Source organism: Anas acuta, chromosome 10, assembly GCF_963932015.1.
Source record: "Anas acuta chromosome 10, bAnaAcu1.1, whole genome shotgun sequence".
Lineage (NCBI taxonomy): Eukaryota > Metazoa > Chordata > Aves > Anseriformes > Anatidae > Anas > Anas acuta.
Genome location: NC_088988.1, coordinates 4,170,335 through 4,191,934, shown reverse-complemented (window position 1 = coordinate 4,191,934; position 21,600 = coordinate 4,170,335). Strand labels below are relative to the sequence as shown.

Here is a 21,600-nt window from a genome sequence, read left to right as displayed (position 1 = left end):
CTGTCTTGAGGTTTAAGGAAAGCTTTCTACCACATTCAAAAGATTGTTTCTCATGGGTGTTTCTGGGTATGAAATTTATATCAGGCTTTATATAATATGTTACTTTAAAAATTGCTGTCTATTAGAAACTTGAGTTGCTCTGGCCAGTACTACACCTCCCTGATAAACAGGGAAGAGTAGAAGAATGGGAAACTATTAAAGTAAAGGAAGAGTAAAGCTAAAAGAAAACATTTGGATTATAAAATGGAGATAAATGAAAGCTTAGCAGAATGTATATTTTAGTAAGCTTTCTGCTTAGCTGTTCTACACTATAAAGTTTGCATCTGCATTTAAACAGCTTGTATATGCCTGAAATCAAATTTGAATGATTGCAGGCAATTCCAATTTCACACGGAAGTGGGAAAGCAGCATGGTGAATCATGTGAGTTGTGAGCATCCCTGTCAAAATATTTCAGCTGTCAAACAGTTCAAATCAAAAGGCTGAGTAAATGAGGTCACTCTAGGCAGAAGGTTCTGGGTTTCAGACATTTTACCTATGATAGTTTTGTAAAAGGTTTGGAAAGGGCTTAACGTTCTGTCTCCACTTGTGCAGTGACAGGTTAGAGTGTAGTTGGCTATTTTAGACTACCTTAGGGCTTGAGCTGGCTTTCTGGCAGGTGTACACCAAATACAGTCATCATGGTGATAAGTCACGTAGGGATTGTAGAAATTTCTTTGTTTGAAGTTTTCAGAAAAGAAAAAAAGCTGATATTCTGTATCTTTTCAAGAATGGTCCTGCATTGTTTTTAGGGGACTGAATTCAATGATATTGTAATGTCTCATATGGTCTTTATTTCCTGTGATCTTATGATTGACTTCTAATGCTAGCCAAACTCCAGGGGGAATGTGGGTCCTCCGTTTAATCTGTGTGTGTCTATGACTGAATCTTGCACTGTGTGCTGGATAGCTATTCTTTTGCACGTAAATCACTGTTCTGTCATATTCACCTGCTGTGAGATGTTCAGTGCATATCATCTTTTACATTAAACCATTTACTTCAAGAGAACGTGTTATATTGCTTTATGAATTATGTTATCTGACATATAAGATTATGTTATGAATTGGCAGTTAGAATATTAGAACAGTGGGACTTTTTATGGCTTATGGTCATGATCCAAGAAGTAATTCATGCCTTTTCTTAATAGACTGTACTGGTCAAAATGGAAGCAGACATGAGAGTGCTGTTTTTACTGCTGATCCTGAGTTTAGGCAGAATCCTAGTTAGGGAAATATCTCTGGTTCAGCAAATGGTGGTTTGCATAAATCTACAGCCTGTTCATATTCAGAGGAAGGGGATTGGTGTTTCTTTTTTTTTCCCCATCTACAGCTCTATTGTTCTAAGCCCTCCTTCAGCAAATGTCAGATGAATTTGTAATTCTCAGTCCATCTGAAGAGTCTGCAAGCAATCGAGTGTGATGACTTACTTATGTTTGAGCATGGAATGCTTATTTCCTGAAGGTGTAGCGATGATGCTGGGGGGAACTGGGGCAAACTGCTCAGTGGAAGACAGAGCTGTAGGTAGGTATTTTTTGGTGAAGGGTCTCTAACAGCAACACAGCAGTCACTGTTCCTCTCTACTTCCTTTGGTCCTGTTATATGAAGATTTAGATTTGTATTAAAGCAAAGGTAAACTTGGTTCAGAAATGCATCATGACAGTTTCCCCTCTCTCAGGAATATTGAAAACCTCTCAGGAAAAACATCTCAGGAAAACCTCTTTATTTTTAATATGTGCAAATTTAATATTTTTTAAAAATTGAGGAGCTCAACACATACTCTGAAATAAGAAGATAATGTTTCCACCAACCAGTCTTGCTCCTGATACTCAAGAGCCTTCTATAGACATGTCACCACAGATGAATATTTATTTTGTTACTTCTGTACCTGTGAATGCTCAGATAGGTGGGAAGCTTAATAAGCAGTACATGTGACACAGAGGAAAAACCAGGCTTTTGCTTTCCCGTGACGGACTGGTAGCTGGCAAATAGCTTTGATTTTTGATTTTGAATATAGACACCTGATGAAAATAAACTGGCACATAAAATCAAGGAGTCATCTGAATGAGTTATCTTTTTAGCAAGTGCACTGGCCGGCTGGCAGTCGGTACCTCAAAGCTTCCCAATTCATCATTCTATTTTCACTAATTTTCTTGTAGGCATAAATTGCTGTGTAGAGGTCTTTTTAATTCATGGAAGTCACGTGAAAATAAAAGGTGAAAAGAAGAAAAAAACAATTCTATTAATGGACTTGCTAAGGGAATGAGTAACTTTAGCTCTTCTAACATTTCATCTTAGCCATCCAGATGAGCCTTCAGACAATAAGAGATAGGAAATGAAACCTAACTAATGTTACTCCTTAGGCAAATGCAGATTTCATGGTACCTGTAGTCCATCAGATAAATAAAAAGACTACATACCTCTTTTATTATTTTTTTTTCTTCCTCTGGAAGAAGAGTGCACATGATCTAACCTACATCTACATGATGTAGGTTATCCTGATGAGGGACCAGGTCTTCTGTATTTTGTGCAGTGAAAGATCTGTGATAGGGATCTCATATATAATTTTGGTATCCTTGGTTGGGCTAACTATTTTCAGCATTTTCTCTCAATTATTTTATGCTGAAGAGAGATACATCCATAACAATGGAGAGACAAAGCAAAATATACCAGAGTATCATCCATGTCACGTAACTTCAGCTAACACAAATTCATTTACTGACATTTCATATATCAGTATCTTGCCTGGAGCTGCAAATACACTAAAGCTCTTAACATTTTTTTCAGTCACAGGATGCTATACCCTATGATATATCTAGAGACACAGAAAATGTTCTCTCTCTCTGTCTCAAAAAAAAAAAAAAAAAAAAAAAAAAGGCAGCAGTGAATAATTTCTTCTACCTATGGCTTATTCTGTCTGTACTTTCTAGCTGTATACCTCATGAGAAAATTATTGTTGGTATTGCTAATGGTTGACCTGCCCATATTACTTCACGGTTTTGTCATAATGTTCAGCTAGAAATCTCCCATTAGTTCTACCTCAATTTACAAGCTTTCTGGACACATTAACTCTCTATAGATAGTAGCAATCCTTAACAGTTCTTCATCTCTATTTAACATCACTGAAATTTCTTCTGTGTATCGACAGCAGTTAGTAATTCATTTCACCACTGATATTTCACCAGTGCATCTCTCCAGTCCTGCTGGCTGCAATATGTTGGCATGCTCACTGTGCTGATCAGTGATGCTATCTAAACTCTAGTTTAAAAAGTGAATATATATCCTGCATTTGCCAGACATCTAAACAGATGATGTGAAAAAATCCTGCAGGATAGGAAATTATTATCCTATATAAATCTGAGATATGCTAAAAGACTGAAGTCATTAATTCTTACTAAATGTCTTCTCTATTGAGCAAAGCCTTCAAGTTTTTAATAACACGCATAAGTTAATAATTGTAGTTGCAATTCAAATGCATTTGATTGGAGACATAATAGACCTTTATTCTTATATTTGTTTTGCTTCCCTGGGGCTTGTTGTCTTTAAAGTACAAAATGACAGTTAAACATGTAATTAGTTATGATGAGTATAGAAGTGTTTCCTCCTTTGCTCCATTTTCTGAGTTTGTATTTTGGTCTTTTTTTTCTACAGCAATAAAGTGTTCTAGATTTGTTAGTAACCCTTTTGTTTTCTTCCTTTTTCTTCCCATTTCTCTTCTTTGTTCTTCTTGGGCTAAAATAGCTTTATTTCTCAGAAGTATACCTTTGTGGAACTGGTTATTTTCAGTATACAGAGGTACACCTGAACTTTTGAAGAAGATGGAAATAGAATTCAGTGAACTGGTCATGTTAATTATGAAATTGGACTCTTTCTGCAGTATGTGCAGAAGACAGAACTGAACATACAGTGGAAACAAATAAAAAAATCTACTTTTAAAAGGAAGTTTTTAAGCACTAACTCAAAATTGTTCAGTCCTTAAGTTGAATATTTTAATGTTCTATTCAAATTCAGAGTCTTTTTCTAAGGGTTTATGTAAAGACACGTGTTCACATATTTGATCAAGCTAGAAATAGGTCTAACTTCCACTAAACTTCAGTCCTTTTTGTAAATTTATTTTAATAGCAATAAATTGCACTTAAATATAACGAGTGAATGAATGTTACCTGAGTCACGTTGAAAGACAGAAATAAAAATGCTTGTATTGCTCAGGAAAACTCTACAAAATTTCAAAAATCACAACGTGCATCAGTGTAACACTCAGTTACACCTGATGAATCCCTTGCCAGACAGTTGGGAACAGGATGTAGAACAGTTGCCCTCTACACCAGAACTGGAAAAGGAGTTGGACACAAAGTCATAAGGCCACACAGAAGAAGAAAATAAAAATAAATAATAAAAAAGGGGTCAGGCTGTTAGTAGTAATCTCATCCATCAGCTGAACTGTCCCTAGCATCCTCTTGGCATCTTGAAGTTCAAAGAAAAAAAAAGGGGGGGGGGTGGAGAAGATGAAAGGAAGAAAAAGGTTATTACAAAGTAAATAACAAAATGCCAGAGAGCCTTTCCCAAGAAACCATCTGCTCCAATCACCACAAAATTGTGTAAGCATTGTGCTTTACTTCTTAATGTCTAAAGGGAGCTTTTTGCCAATATTTCCAAGCCGACTTACAGGCCAAATGAGCAATCAACAGATTGATAGCTGCAGCCTCTGGAGCAATGACTTGGCTAGTGGATATTCCTGATCGATGAGCAGCTCTGGGAGGTGCAAGCAGAGGCTTTGAGCGATTATGGTAACAGTGAAACTGCACATAAGGTGTGGCAAATAACGCATGAATATTGAAATACAACACAGCATAACTATACCTTCACTGAGAGAGACTGCCTCAATGACTATCTGCACATCATCAGCAGAACTATAAAGTTGCTGATTTTGCAGACATTTGTTCCTCAGCTTGATAAGTTAATATATATTGTTTAACATGATAATGTAGCAAGCTGTTGTTTTGTGGTTTGAAAGCCAGCTGCATTTGATTGATGCCAGGAATGGAAGTATTTATAAAATGACACTGAATTAGAAGTAGTCAGTTTATGGGTCTGGGGAAATGAATCTTTTATGAAGAATAAAACTTTATGATGAAGGAGTAAAACTGAGGAGGCATGCATCTTGATTTAAACTCTTTTGGACCGGATGTATGTGGTAGAACCTTTTAAAATAAAAGTTAGCGTGACTGCATTTTTAGGAATGAAATCTCTAAACATAGTCTTTGTGGTGGCCCCATCCTAAATGTATGGTCACGTTTGTACTCTCAGTGTACACCCCAACTGAGGCTAGCTCTTATCTGGAAATACAGTTATGAGACTTCTCCAACAGGTTCTTGGAATATGATTTAGCTCCTGGTTTAATGCTGCTGTGATTTTGAGGCATCAATAACAAGTACCAGCCCATTATAACTTTTTTTTTTATATGAGAAGTGGGTTTACTTGTTTTGTTTTAATGGAGTAGAATACACAAGAGGTACCACTGTGCTTTGAGATGAATGGACAGTGAACTCTGGTTAGTTTGCAAACATACTTGTGAGTGTGAGCACAGGGATATGTTTCTGAGTACAAGCCATTCTCAGCGTGGCTGCAGAAGCCTAGCACCAGTTTTCAACTCAGTGCAAGGTTTCCTTGCTGTTTTCAGTAGCAGTATTAAGCAGCTTCCCTGGTGGTTGTGGTGGTGAGTGTATATAGGTGGTGTTTAAAGAGAAGTAGTTCTTTTTATTGATGTTCACAAACAGAAAACAGATAAAGTTTTATACAGACTGTACTAATGTATAATGACATCTAAAGACAATTTTTATGTGCATTTTTGCATCTATTATATGAACTTGTGAGAGTAGAATAACTTTTGCTTAAGCATACATACTACCTTGATGTTAACTAGTTAGCAATATCTCAAAATCTTTGGCAGAGGCAAGATAAAAACAAATGGATCATATTCTCAACACCTGTCCTACTGGCACTAGCATCTCTGCGCAAAATGAATGTGAAATTCTGTTCTTCTGACTTACTAGAATTTTTTTTATCTTTTTGCAGCAGAACAGATTACACAGAACAAGATCATGTCCAGAGAATAGAAAGGTTAAAGAACTGCAGCTGGCAAATCAGAGTCAGATTCAGCCATTGTATCAAGCCAGCTTTATGCCAGAATAACTAGCGATTTGGGGATTTACATGAGATCTTAAAATCTGTATGTGCCTTCTACACTCATCATTAGAAATATTTCAGTAAAACTGTCTAGGACAACTGTATAAATAGGATTTCCACCTGAGTATGTATTTGAATCAGGTTTGAATCTCTGCTGAACATAACTCCTCTAATAGATGAATAATGGTAGAAATTTAAATTCATTTAAAAATATAGTGTAATGTACTTGAACATAGCATCCCATTAAATTGCATTTTTCAAGGACGAGTCATGTACTGACTACCATTGAATTTCATTTTGAGTGAAACACTTTTTGAGCACTCTAAGATCTCTTGAAGTCTTGCCCTAACTCTTATTTATTTCAGTGAAGTCTTGTGACTTGGATGATCTTCATGAAACGTTATCTAACATGAATATAAATAATCTTCTTCAAATACAATAAATACCTAAAAAAAAAAAATAGCACAGTGTGTCACAAGTTCCTTGTACTTTTAAAAAGAGGTTGAATATTCATCCTTCAAAACAGAAAGATGTTTTTTCTTTTTGCTTCTGAAAAAGTCTCAAAGTAGTTGAAAATATCAGGGCTAGGATCATCTTGTAATATTGGAAAACATGGCATGGCATCCAGTGGTAAGCTTCTTTTTGAGCTGTCTGACCTTTAATCACTGGTGAATAAAACCAACATGCTGTCAGATCTCTGTTATATTTCTCAGGGGGGTAACTCTGCCTGAAGTAGCAATGAAGCAAAACCTTTGAGAGCTTGTATTCAAGGTCACTACAACAAGAGGCAATACTTTGAGAAATGCAGCAAAAGAAAAAAAGAAACATCTAAACAAGCCAGTTATGTTTGTTTAACAGTGAGTGAAACAATTATGTCAGCCTGTAGATTAGTTGTTTTTATTTTTACTGCAATACTTCATTTTTATTTGATTTTAAGTAATCTATGCTTGAAGACCTTCACAAAGAATAAAAGCTCACTGCTTATTACCATACACGAATGTTACATATTTATTTCCGTTCTGCAGGCACTTCCAATGTAATGTCTTAGGCCTTGTCTGTACTAGAGGGTTTTAATCCCTTTGTAGTTACTTTGCAAAGTCTGTGTGGATACTGAGGACAAGTCTTACAGACCCAGCATGAAGTGAAAATGTATTTCAAATGTATTCCAGGCTGGATGGGGCCTTGGCCAATCTGATCTAGTGGGTGGCATCCCTGCCTGTGGCAAGGGGGTTGGAGTTGGACAATCTTTAAGTTACATTCCAACCGAAGCCATTCTTATGATTCCTCATGACATTTTAGAGTAATACTTGTCTATTTAAAGTCTATGGGGAGTAAAGAGTTAGACGCTATATAAGAATTGAACTCTAGCAAAGAATTATAATTAACTTTGTGGTTCAAACATTACATGATACAGTTTCACTACTAAGTAACTTAAGTGCAAATTGGATAGTTGATGGAATTTGATAAATTGTTTTGGTTGAGGTTTTGAGGCAAAGGAACAGATACCTTCTTATATTCCCTTGTTGGTTTAAAATTTGCTAATATTTTTTGCAGTAATTTGTTACTTAATTTTGATCCACCGTTGGAACTAGTTCACTGATTTGATCACAACTTCTTTGTTTGTTAGGATTCTATTCTTTGTTCAGGAAAATATTACCAGAAATGCTTTAGTTTTGGTGTGATGACATATTGCTTTTAGTTATATTAAAAAAATATAAAATTATATTTATACCAGTAAATTAACTGAATAAGTTTTAATGGTCTAGGAGTGAATATCACAGATGTCGAATTACTTCCTTTCCTTTGTTCCCAAATTACTTCACAAAGCAAATAAATGATGCTATGATAGCATTTTAATTTTGTCATCGTCTGGTGCCCCTATCCAAGAGATGGCAAAATACTTGATCCCATGATGTGGGAGTATGTGCTCCATTGGGTAACCAGAGAATTGGCAGCACCTCAGTTGCCTCTGTATTAACTGTGAGGTAGAAGAGTATTAAGGTTTTTCCTCTGCAAATTATTTAAGAATCTGTGCAATCAGCAGCATTCACCCTGTTGCTCTCTATAGCAGAAGTGTACGCTATAGCATTTTCATATTAAAAGCAACTTCATCACGATAAGGATAGTCTGGCAATAAAGGTGGGCATTTTATATTGAGAATTATGCAATAATCCCATAAGTATGTTCAAATCAAAATTAGAATAATGTAGGCTTTATTCATGATAAAATTTGTCATACTGACAGAAGGATTAAAACGTCCAGCCAGTTTTGAAACTGTGCAAGAATTCAAAGTACAGAGATCTTTCTCTTATTTCAGCATTGCTGTCTTCATCATGGATTTCTTGTAGACTTTCTACCTGTAGAATCTAAAGCATAGAAGATGCATCTGCACTTCACCCAGTGAAATGTTATTAATGTGGATAGCAACAAAATTTTTGGTTAGTAATTTGTCAGCTGCAAACCAGAAGCACTAACAACTTTCTGTTGTTAGCTCAGTAGTAATTAAAAAAAAAAAAAAAAAAAAAGGAAAATTGCAATTACAGACTGAGTATCATGTGAAACTATTTAATGGTCTTGATGAGATAATTATTTTGTACCCACCTGGTTCTCACAGGTGAAGGCAGCATAATTTTAAGTGTTCTTACTAACTACATTGTCTGTCCATCTTTCCCTTAGGAACAACTGTGATGCGTATGACAGCATTTGATGCTGATGACTCTAGCACAGACAATGCTCTTCTGCGATATAACATCATCAAACAGACACCCACCAAACCATCTCCAAACATGTTCTATATTGATCCAGAGAAGGGAGATATTGTCACAGTGGTGTCACCTTCAATGTTGGATCGTGAGGTAAGTTTCCTATCACCAGATATTTTAATGTTCATACCTATAATCTCCTGTGATATTAGGAAATGTTCAGGAGTATTGTTGGGGTTGGGGGTTGGAATGATCAACTTTGAGGAGTCTTTTATAGATTTTTGTTAATTTCTTATTTTGGCATAAGAAGGTATGTTCTGTGATCACTATTTATAAATCTAAAAGTTCATCATTGTTGGACAAGACTTCTGGTGTTGGTTGATGAGAGCGAAGATCCCAGGAATAAATGGAAGTCAAACTAGAGTTACCAACTGACTGTTTGTCAGCAAACAACAAAAAAAGCAAATTAAAAACAAAAAAGACCTAATTGTGTGTGTAGCTTGCTATGAGATTGTTACAGTTCAGTGCTTTAAATCTTTTTTCTAGAATTTTGTTTTTATTGAGAAGACTTATTGGAATAATTAACTTAGTACCAATACTTAGTACCCCATGAAAATACAAGAAAGGAATAGTAAAGGGACAGATTGTCTGCATGTGTCTTGGAGGTGAGCTACTATCATGCAAAAATCTGCTACATTTATTGTTGATATATAATGAGAGCATGAACTGATAATAAAGAAAACTTACGTATGACAATTTGAGATTCAGAAGGCAATAAACTAAATCTAGATGTTATCACCACGTATGAAATCTGGAAACCGTTACAGTGATGACCTGAATGGTTATTCTGTACATAACCACTTTCCTCAGTTATGTAGGGCTGTGTTCTCTTCGGTTCCTCGAGGCGACCAGGTTCTTTCCTTGCAGTCTGCTTCAGGGAAATCCAAAAGATCTTAGCTTGTCACTCTTCAACCTTGTTTTATTTTGAGTGTATATACTGATTTACTGAACTAGTCTTTTATGTTGGTTAGATACAGGACTATCCAATGTTGTCAATATTCAGCATGTTATGTCTTATTTTAACCATGTGAAAACAATACCTATACCACATACACATTTTAGGTGACTCATTTTTCTGCATTTTTTTTCCAACATCAGACAGTTCATGGGTAAAACAAATACATATTCCAGACACACGATGCAATAAAACTAAGATCTAGGCCTTTAGGTCTTTTAAGTTCAGAGGAATTTCAGTTCTTTCATACTTGTGTGACTGGCCACAGAATCATGCGCAAATTAAGATGTATATAATCACTACCTTCTTGCCTCAGATTTCCCTTCTAACTTCATTGTTTCAGTTCAAAAGCTTTATACTGTTTTCTAAAGTCACTTTAGGTATTTTTATTCCTAATAGATAACCGCTCCCCAGATTAAACCAATTTACTCAAAATTAGAAAATCAATGGAAGGGAATGAACATGCCTGCTTTTCCTAGTATCTTCCAAAGGTCACTGGTGATTCATGAAATAATGATGCTGTCTCCATACAAGAAGTCTGGCCGAAATCGAACTGATATTACAGCTGGGTAGTATATTCAGAGAGTAAGATCTGAGTTCCTCATGATTTGTAGTAGTAGTCTTGTTACCTTTACTTTGAAGGTAACAAGGCAAACTGCTGTCCTGTTGAAACTGCAAAGTAATTGTTATTGTTGCAACACATGCTGAATTGTTTATGAGTCAAAATGTAGAGTGAACTGTATAAAATTTTAACAAAAAAACAAACAAACAAAAAAAAAAAAACACGTTATCTGCTGTTAAAGACCAGTCTAATACTGACTTGTCAAGTGAATGACTTGGTAAAAAGCAAGTTTCTTATTTCTTCAAGATGCTGTGTTGTCTTCTGTCATCTTTGTGGGTTCAGCCATTTCTGCCCCTTCCTGCTTGTATAGGAACTAGTAGACATATCTCCCTTTTTGGATCTCTAAAGTTTACCATTCATATGCAAAGATGTACATCACCTATTTTAAATTGGAATAATAATTTTTAGGGACAAATGGCCTAATGATCCTGTTCTGAGCAATTCTGGTTACCAACATAATCTTGCTACTATAAATACTTCTAGTCAGTGTCTCAGGATATAACGTGTTATGGTAGGATAGATAGAATGTAGAACAGCAAGTTGTTTAAGTTTTACATTGACTCCTTGGAAAAACAAATGAATGTGAACAACTCAGCTGCTCCTTTTTGATGATTGTGATTTTAGTCAGCATTGATTGCAGGTGTAGCTCATGAAGATGAACATAGTTTTTCCATGGGGGAAGATTTATGCTGGGGAATTCCAGTTTCAGAATCTGAAAAAATGGGTTCTGGTGAACCTGAAGCATTGTGACTGCCAATTCAAACCATCAGCTTCTCCTAGATTTTACTTAAACTAAAAAATTTACAAAAACTACTATTTTTTCTGTCTTTTGCTAGCTGTATTTATTTTCTGTATGAATCATAAAAAAAGCTATTACTAGTCAAAAGGGGATTATCTTCAGTTGTTCCTAGGACATGTACTGTTTAAAACTGTATTAGCCTTAGACACCAAATGAGAAGCTGCATTAAAGTAGAAGTTTCTCAAGGATATGGACATAGAGAAGGAGAAAATTGTTTTGCATTAATCACATCTCTAGGTCTCTTCCAACCTAGAAATTCTGTGATTCTGTGATCTATAGGCACCAGAGGTTGATATAAACTATTTTAAATTATGCTTAAACACCGATTACAGTTGCAAGTTCTACATCTCTTTTTGTAATTTTGACCACCACTTGGATTTTGATGCTTTTGGGAAACTTTCCATTTCATTTAAGACAAACTAGCAGCATGTAAGTTTTGTGTTGTGTTTTTGTTGCTTATTTGTTTATTTATAGTATAATCAGTTTCATGTTTGTGTATCAGAGAAAACAGGAAACTGGGTTTATTGTGTAGTGCAAGATGCCTTGTATCTGTGTCTCACTATCTGGTAGGTTTGAACATACTCTACAGCCCATATTACTTTTTTATGCTTCAGTGTTTTCATAGGAGTTGACATGACACTGCCTCAGAAATTCTTGTTTCAGTGCAAAGAATCAAAACAAAGGTATTTACCCAAAAGTAAAGTGAAGTGTGGGCCTCAATTTTTATTTCTGATTAAATATATATGGGAGAATCTCAGCATTCATAAGTAAACATCTAGACTAACAATAAATATAAGGAGATAAAAATCAAGTCAAGCTTTTTTTTTTTTTTTTTTTTTTTTTCTGGTAATATTTGAGGATTGAAAGTGAATTCTAAATAGATGTTTTTTCAAAAAAAAAAAAAAAGAATTAAAGGGAAGAAAAAAAATGAACTTCTTTCTGGTGAACCTCAGGCTGCACCTGTTCCTTTAGCTGTAGAGGATCAGTTCAAAATGAATTTTGTTAAATTTCTACAAGCCTTTGAAATTTCTTTCTCTGTGACTTAAACGTTATTAGGTGTCTTGATAATGCTTTCAGGTGTGGTAAGTGACTTCATACACTTTATGAATGTTGTTACATGCATAAGGCAACAGAAGGAATATGTAATGTGAAAGTCATTTCACTCTTTTTAGGGTTGCTTTCTTTCTATACTATCTAGAAATAGAAAAGTATTCTCAGGTCTTTTCTTTGGGTTGAATGTCCATTTGCAGATCTTCAACCTAGCTATTTTATTTTGTTTTGTTTTAATTGTTTGTTTTGTTCTAATTATTTAGAAGATACGTAAGATAAGACACAGTTTCAAAATTTTGTAAAGTGAGAAAACACATCTTTCAGCCAGATCCAGTTTTCATGAATTAGAATTTTCCAGCAACTCTACTAGTAATTGGACATGGTTTTTGATTGCTTAACAAGTTTGAATAGAAGTTTAAATTAGCACAGATAGGTGACAGTGGTTGCTTTGAAGTTATTTCCATTGTATAATATCACCTACAAAAGTGTTAAACAACAAGGTCATACTCTCTAATATGCAGAAAAAGTATATGTAAGAATCCCACATTTTATCAACTTCTGAGTGCTTTTGATTCCTATTGACATCTGCTGAGGGAAGCTGAGAGTGCTTTAAGCCTTCAAAGAAAAACTCAGCACCATGCAGGATTTATATGGCCTGAATCTACCAGCTTATATTCATTTATAATTTTTTCACATTCAAAATTTTTCCAAAAGTGCATGATCCTCAGGGTTTGCAGCAAATCTCTGTTAGTTTATTCAAGAACGTCCATTTTCATTTTCAGAAGGCAGGTAAGGACATATTTTTGAAGATTAATGAGCATTTTATTCTTGCGAGAGTTAGGTAGGCATCCTTGAATGTGTCAGAGATAAAGATTGAAGAGTGTTAGGGGGCAAATTATACCTCCAGATATCCATTGGAGAACACATTTGATTCATAGATTCAGATAAGGATGCCCTCTACCAAAGTGTGTGGTCTAAATGATCCCAAACAGGCACAAAAAAAAGGTGTGTGTGTTTTGGATTTTAGGAATGGAGAGTCCATTTCAAAGTGACACTTCCCTGCAGTGAAAGAAAAATAACACTTCTTGTTCATAGGAGGAGGAAACACTTGTAAAATGTTGAACCAGCTCTTAAATTTCTTTTATGGAACAGTAATCAGTTTTTCTGCTTACCCACAATGCTGTTTGGCCAGTTACAGACCCTTGGTCTGTAGGAAAATACCTGTATGATTAGTATAAATTTTGCATGGCTATAGTACTATAAGACCATTGTCACCACAGTTAAGTGAATTATTTACTTCTCACTGAGGAGTAGTATGCTTTTGATAGGAACTGCTGTGTTTAATTTGGTTTAAAGTTAAAAAAAAAAAAAAAAAAAAATAGTTTGAGATATCTGCTTTGTGCTGGACTATATGCTGTTATATATGTTTTTTTAAAAACTCTTCTCAGGAAAAATAATTCAAGTATTCTGTGATTCTGAGAAACCCAGGGCTGGAGTCAGTTAAATAAATGGGAGTTCTTCAGTGAGACTGACACTCAGTGTGCCTGCACAAAGCCATGGCACCACTCCAGCAAGCATTTCCTACATTTTTAACCTTTTGAATCAGTCTTGATGCATCTAAATATCATTATTTGCATCATATATACCTGTCCCTCTCTTTATTACTTGAAAAGATGGAGCTGATAGCTTTATACTATAAACCATGAGAAACCTGGAGTTACACTAGCCTGTCCTGCTGATGTTTATTTAGACTACTTGTAATCATGTAATAGCAGGCTGAGGCTCTCACTTATCTGGATGACTCTAACCTTAAACAACAACTGCAACAACAGAAGTCTAACACCTAGCAGATACCCATTCCTGCCCACACATTTATGAATGACTGTACGTTGACTTACAATTTTTCAAGTCAATGCTAGTCTGCTGATACGTATTCACCAATACACTGGTTGCACGAAGGAATGAATGCTTGCATAAATGTTCTTTACAGTATTCAACCAGTTTTTCTGTGATAAGTAAATCAGTGTTCTTGTTGATAGGGCTTAAGTTCTCTGAAGGCAGAACAGTAGAAAACAGAAAGACCTTCTCCACTTCTGCCAATGGACACTATCCTCTTCATCCATATTTTCCATTTTGAGATATGTGTCTTAAGCAGTCAATATACTTATTACTTACTCGATCTAAATGCAAATGCTGAACTAACAGTGCACCCTCAGTTTTAATGAAAAGATATTAATCTTTTCAGCAAATGCATTCCACATTTGATCTTCGTATTAACCTCTAAAATATTCATATTTACAGCGATTGTAGGAAAATATATACCTCGGAGCCTACCAGCTCTGAGTTAGAATAATTGTATCATTTTGTCTTGTCTTTGACAGAATTCCTACTTGCACGCCTTTACCTTATAGCCGGACCTCAGTTTCTACTTTTTTTTTTTAAGTGACATATATAGCAATATCTAATATTTCTTTCTTTTCCACTTAGAATACATGATAGAAAAGGCTTTTTTTTTTTTTTTTTTTTTTTACCCTTAGTTAATGCTTTTCTAATACTATGTTTTCTGATTCCTATAAATATGGCTTTTTCTACTTCCTTTTCTGTGTTTCTCTCTGATACTAAGGGAAGAAAAAGAATATGCCCAGCTCTTCTTGAGGATCTTGGATTTAATTCTTTGGTAGGCTACTGGCGTTTCATTCCTCTGATCGTGCATTACCTGCCATAGTTGGAAAAACAGGTGTTTCTCAACTACTCTCAACTATTGATGACTCCAAGCATACTTTGAAAAAACATACTCCTAAAATAACTTGCTTTCTGGGAAAGCTCAATATTTTCCAGAAGAAGGTGTGAATATGATTTTTCAAATGTGCAGTTTTCTGCACTGCTTCATGTTTGGCTTTGAGTTTTTGGTGTTGATATCTGTGGCAGATTTGCTGATCCTCTAGACATGCCACTCATCTAAATATCATGAGTTTCTCTGACTCTGATACATTGCAGAAATATTTTAAAATATCTTAAAGGCATTTACTAAAAGTGGCACAAAGCATGATAACAGCTTCCCAAGTACTTTGAATAGAGGCTGATAACTGATGTATGTTATCTTTTTGGGTAGAGTTTCTTTATTTAAAAAATGGAAAGGAATATTAGCTCTATAAATGTTCAGATACTAAAATCCCAGTATGTCAAATGACTAAGAGAGGAGAAAAAAAGTGGGGTACCTTTAAAAACAAATAAACAAAAAGCTTAAAGATTAGTGAAATACCAATATTAGTGTCATACCATGTGTTTTGTAGATGTCTGTGTCAATGTCAGCTTAAAAAAGAGAATAGAAGGGCCAAAAGATGAGGCAAATCTGAAATACGCACACTTCCCATGTCTTTCAGTCTTTCTTAGGGCTGAGGAATATGACTACAAAAGGTAGAAGTGTCTGTCAATCTTAACAAACCCTCTTTTTCTACAAATATCCCTAGTTTGTAGACTGGTTTTGCTGTCTCTGTAATATGAACTCTTTGTTGTAAAAGTAGTGATATACTGCCATTAAAAAAAAAAAAATCTGCTTGAAAAAATACTTCTGTTTTTATCATATCTTAAGTTTGATTTTTGCACTAAATACTATTACTTTTAGAATGCTTAGTAATTCCTCTACAAGAAATACCCAGGTAGCACCTAGCTCCTATATTGTCAATTTATAAAAATTGTATTTGTAAATTCACGAAAAAATATTTGCATCTGTATTAACATCCTGGCAAGGGAGAGTATTATCGAGTGCCAGAAATTAAGATTACACAATGGTCATGTTCCCAAGAGAAGACTAAAAAATGTCTTAGATTAAGAATTATTATCCAGAAGAATCTAGCTATAAAACTAGTTTGGGTCTAGATTCCATGACCCCATTGTATTTCATGTGTTTTTAGACTGTATGTAGGAAAAACTGATTAAATTTTTTTTTTTTTTTTTTAAGATTTTATCTTAATACCATCAATCAGAAAATACTCTCTCTCAAAATTGTATCTGGAGCATATAATTAAAAAGTAACATGAATTTATAAATGCGTTTTTAGCTTTTCCTCACAGCGTAATTGTATTATTTTGATTTCTGTGAAGCATTAGGTAGCATTTCTCTATTTAGTTGTCAGCATCTAAATATAGAACTGTATTCAAAGTTTTTTTGTTTGTTTGTTTGTTTGTTTTTAAAAAAAGGCAACAAAACCCCCAAAGCACACAACAAAACCACCTCCTATATTATGCATATACAAACATTTCAGAAGCTCATAATCTAAAGCTTAAATGAAGCTACGTACTCACATGGTTGATTACTGTAGAAAAAAGGTCAACTTACTACTGAAGGGCTAGTCTTTATATGCATTATGTTCTTTTTTTGGTATGGTTATGAAAGTTCTCTTTATGATATGTTTTTCTTTTTTCACTTGCTGGATGATCACTGAATTCTGCCAGTATAAGAATTCTGCCTTTTATGCATATAATTCAGTTTTGCTTATTACTTTTTTCTGTTTTGCTTTTGACATCTTTAATTTGGTCCATTTTGTAGCATGGAATTTTGTTTTTCAAGGCAAAAAAAATAATAATAAAACCTGGGGGGGTTGATTTTCTTGAGAGGAAATCTATAAAGTATCGTTCTCTCTGCAGAACAAGTATAAGGTGATGCCTTCAGGACCACATACATAAATCATTCCGAAGTGAAGGTACTGCTCACTTAGAAAAGTGATTTGTAAATACTTTAAGTTAGTGCCATATTGTACTGCTATTTTTAAATAGATACCTCCATCTAAAAGACGAATTCTCCCTTGTGTGTTGATGGTGCTGTGGAGCAGTATTTATGAATGTTGGCTTTTTTTTTTTTTTTTTTTTGACATACTACATATGTTTTTAGACTACGTTGCCTGACAATACTTACTTAATAATTTTTAGAAAAATGGACCACAACTTGTCCTAGTATTAACACTAGGATTTTGTCTTGTGTAAAGTCTGAAAGCATGCTTAGACAGGACAGGCAACATGCACACTGCAAATGAAGTGGGTGGGATACGTGGGGTGGTAGTGGAGGGAAGAGGAGTTCTAATCTTTAAAATGTAGGATAATTCCACTGACAATCATGAAAATATTTCAGATTTAAGGGACTGTAACAAAGAGAGACCCTAGAATCTGGCCTTTGCTTTTTCAGCGAAGAGGAGGAAAGGAAATTTTATTCCAAATGTACTTCAATTTAATAAACATCTGTCATGTATATTTAAAACTGCCATTTCGGGGTTGTAATTATATCATCTGAAAATAAGTCTTCCTCAAAAGAGAATTGAAGTGACAGGCTGAAGAAAATGAAACATGACGTTGCTCGTTCTCCTTTCGTCCTACAGCTAAAATTTAAATTAATTTTCTTCTTCTTGACAGAAAGTATTTTAATTGGAAATTATTTTTGATTGCAGTTTTCAGAGAGGAATGGAATTCTTCTAGTGTGTGTACAGAAGTTGTTCGGTGTCTCCATAATATTTTACTAAATCATTTGCAGATATTTTAAACAGTTGGCAGCTGTACTGGTAAATTCTAAAGAAGGTTAAACAAGTAAAAGATTTGAGGCAAGAATTAAAAGTAGTAAGATAAACATAATGATTTTTACCTTTTTTTTTGTTGTTCATCAGCACCTTTGCATACATTCATGTTGTGTTTGTTGCTAATAGTTACCTGCTTGTTGGGATAAATTAATATTTGATATTAGCAGTAACTAAACTGTAAAAATTACATATGCTGTCTCAGTTCAGTTTAAGTTTACTGCTGAATTTCACTTTTAAAAATGTTGAAGGAAAGTTATGAAGTCGTAGTCTTATGGGAGGCACAATTCTCTATAGCTGTGTAAGTTCATTTACACTCATTCCACAGTCTGTTAATGAACTAAAAGATCGTAATTAAATTTTCTTCCAATATACTTTCATTTTCAGCTTTCAGGCCTTTGAGTTTCTCCTATTAATAACTTAATCTAAATTTCACAGAGGACAATGGCACTCATGCCATGACCATCATAGACGGTAGCTTTCAATGCTGAGACAGATTGAGCCAGCCTATAGGGATCAAATGTAGGTGTTTGCTCTAATATCTCACTTAAGCATTATTTCTGGATTGACATAAATGGTTTTTTGACATCTGATTCAGCTGTCACCAGACAGTGAAACACCAGAAGGTACAGGAATGCAGCTCTAAATAGCTATCTATGTAATAGTTCAGTGGAAGCTGCACTTTAGAGAGTAAATAGGTCTGCATAGTAATAAAAAGACTGTGTGGGATTATTAGAAAAATTTCAGGATTGAGGCAGTTGCTACTTTGACATTTACTTCAGCATTGGCACTTAACTGCATGCATGAAAGTCTTGGGCAGGAAGAGTGACTTGAGGAAAAAGGTGGTTCTGAGACACCAAAATGCTGTTTCACCCATAAGAAGTGGCAGAAATTCTGTTGCATGTATTACCTTTCTTTCCCTTAATCTCCGTTGTTTTAGAAATTTGTGAATCATCTGTCTGCACTTTTGTTAACGTGTCCTTGAAGAACTATAAAACTTAGAGACAAACTAAAGAGACAAAATTCCTGTAGAACTCCCAAAAGTATCTCTATCTTTTAAATGAATTGCAAGTGGTAGATGTTAAATGCTGAAATACGAGACATTTTTCAGAGAAATGTATTGGAAGTGTACCTTCTAGTATCTAGAAGTCCAAAGATTTCCACTAATATCATTAAATGTTTGAGAATACAAAAGAAAGATAGTAAAAGCTGTGCTGATGGTAATGTAAGTCTGATTTAGCCTTTTTCAAGGTAAGTGAAAAGTCATCTCCCTTGATTCTTGTGGCAGACTTTGCAGCAGGCCCAAGGCAACTGTACAGCTGAACAGCGGAATTAGAGATAGCAAGGCTTTTTCCTGGACTTCTGATTTCTCACCATAACCAAATTACAGCATTAAGGCTTCATCTTCTTGACTCAAAGGAAAAATAATCACCAGGTTCTGTACCCTGTCGTCTCTTCACTTTTAAAGGTAGCACTTTCAGATAACAATAGGTAAAAGCATTGCTTTTAGCAATGTGGCTAAAGAGATGGTTGTAAGAGGTTCAGAGAAGCAAGCCGTGTGGTTCAGTTAGAAAATTTCAGCACTTCCAAGTAGATTGTTTTTCAAACCTGTTTTTCTAAGAGAACTCAAAAGGTCCCAGTCCAGTTAGGAAGTTTTGGAAACTGTTGTGTTTTTCTGTGCTTGCAGCAACAGCTTAATGGTGAGACAAGGTGGTCTGATCTGCCAGGTCCCTGTCATGAAAAGGTAATGTGACTGCCTGCCCAACCACCTTCCCATCACCTCGTTTACTAACTGAGCAAGAAACTGATCCAGTAACAGAAGCTTGCTGGGTTCCTGAGTTGAATGAGCTCATAGAAATGCCTAAAGTCTCCCCATGCTGTCATGGGGGAAATGCGGATGAAGCCATGTGGCTGAGTGGGGGACCAGGATGTGAAACAGCAGTGAAAAGAATGAGTGAGCCGTTCCCTTAGCTCACCTACACTGGGTAATCCTCCCCTGGATTTGTGATTTATGTCATGTATGTAGATAGTCTTACTGATGTGAATTGTTCCTTCTTTCAAGCATGTGTAATGCCTGGAGGCTTATTTAGAAATCCAACATGAAGCTTACATTTGAAAATTTTGGTGCAGCACTGTTTTAAAAAATTAAATCAAAACAAATGAGCAACAAAACAAAACCTTCAAGAATAATGCTCCATTTCATCCAGCAGAAGAATAGCAAATAAGGCTGGAAAACACCTACCTTGCTGGGCACCAGTTGTAATGTATCCCAGATAGTACAACCACTCTGAGTTCACTGTACAGGACTCCAGCTCTCTGTAAAGAGCATTGATTTCCTCCCAAGTACAGAAAGACACAATTGAAGGCACTTCCCGTCTTGAAAATAAAATAAAATAAAATAAAATGCTCTCAGTGCTCTGTCATTTCAAACAATATGGCCGTTCTTCACCAGGGAATAAGAAAAGGGATTTGTTTCTTACATGGTAGAAAATTCCACTAGCAATAGCCTCAAGCTTGCAGTGAATTTTCCATCTTGCTTAATTCATTAAGGGATGGGTGAGACTACACTAAGAACTGTTTTTAGGTGATAGGAATTCTTTCAAATTCATTTCTCTTTGGGTGCTGTGAAGTAGGGAAAAGGACTTAGCTGCAAAGAAATACATTTTCAGTCAACAGATCCTTAAACTAATAATTGTGAACTGTCCATGTACGTATCCACTTATATATGTGTAAATCTGTGTAAGTATATATGCATAATGTTTGGGAGGTCTTTGGCTGTTTTTTTTGTTTGTTTGTTTGTTTGTTTTTCCTATTGAGAATTCTTTGAGAGATTTTTATTAGTGGCTTGTCCTTAATTGGAAAATGTGATAGGACTGTGTTGTGGCTGTCATGCATCAGCATGAAAGAACAGTCGCATCACATTGAAAGGTATAGATACAATTAAATCAAGCTTTTATTAAAATAGCTACAAAATGGAGGGTCACAGCTTGATTTTAAAGAGGGTGTAATCTTTTAAAAACAAAATCAAGATTTAAAGCTGTGTAAATCAGCAGTATTTCTTTTTTTCAGCTGTCAAGCAGGTCCTGTTTTTCTTTCTGGGTTGGAAAAGCTGGATACTGAATACCTGTTTTCAAAAAGTTTCAGTAGAAACTTCTTCCTTGTTAGGTACTTCCCACTAGTATCAGTGTTTCCTATGTTATGGGGAAACATAACAACTAGTTATGTTTCCCCATACTTTATATTTCATATTCAGATTATCAGCCTCCAAATGAGGCAAAGAGTTTATGTGAGGTGACATGTCAGAGTTATTTTGGTGAGGCCAAGGTTTTTGTTTTTTGTTTGTTTGTTTGTTTTTTATCTCTTTCACTTAGAAAGGTGGTAAAGCTCTGGAACCGGCTCCCTGGGGAAGTGGTCATGCTAGCAAGCCTGTCAGAGTTCAGGAAGCATTTGAACTCTCCAACATATATATGGGCTGATTTTTCTGGGTGGTCCTGTGTGGAGCCAGGAGTTGGATGTGACGATACTTGTTGCGTCCCTTCCAACTCAGAATATACAGTGATTCTGTATTTTATAATTCTGTGATCTTAGTGACTTGGTAAGTTACTCCTATTTGAACAGAGTGGGCTTAAA

The 21,600-nt window shown here is 35.2% G+C and overlaps 1 protein-coding gene across 3 annotated transcripts in view; it reads left to right on the top strand.

Moving 5' to 3' along the window:
* The window catches only part of CDH13 (cadherin 13), a 479,864-nt gene that overhangs the window by 325,596 nt on the left and 132,668 nt on the right, over positions 1-21,600 (top strand). For all 3 annotated transcript variants that reach the window (XM_068693026.1, XM_068693027.1, XM_068693025.1), the window contains one exon: positions 8,896-9,074. In XM_068693026.1, the coding sequence (XP_068549127.1) occupies positions 8,896-9,074 (179 nt within the window). The remainder of the gene's footprint in view (positions 1-8,895; positions 9,075-21,600) is intronic.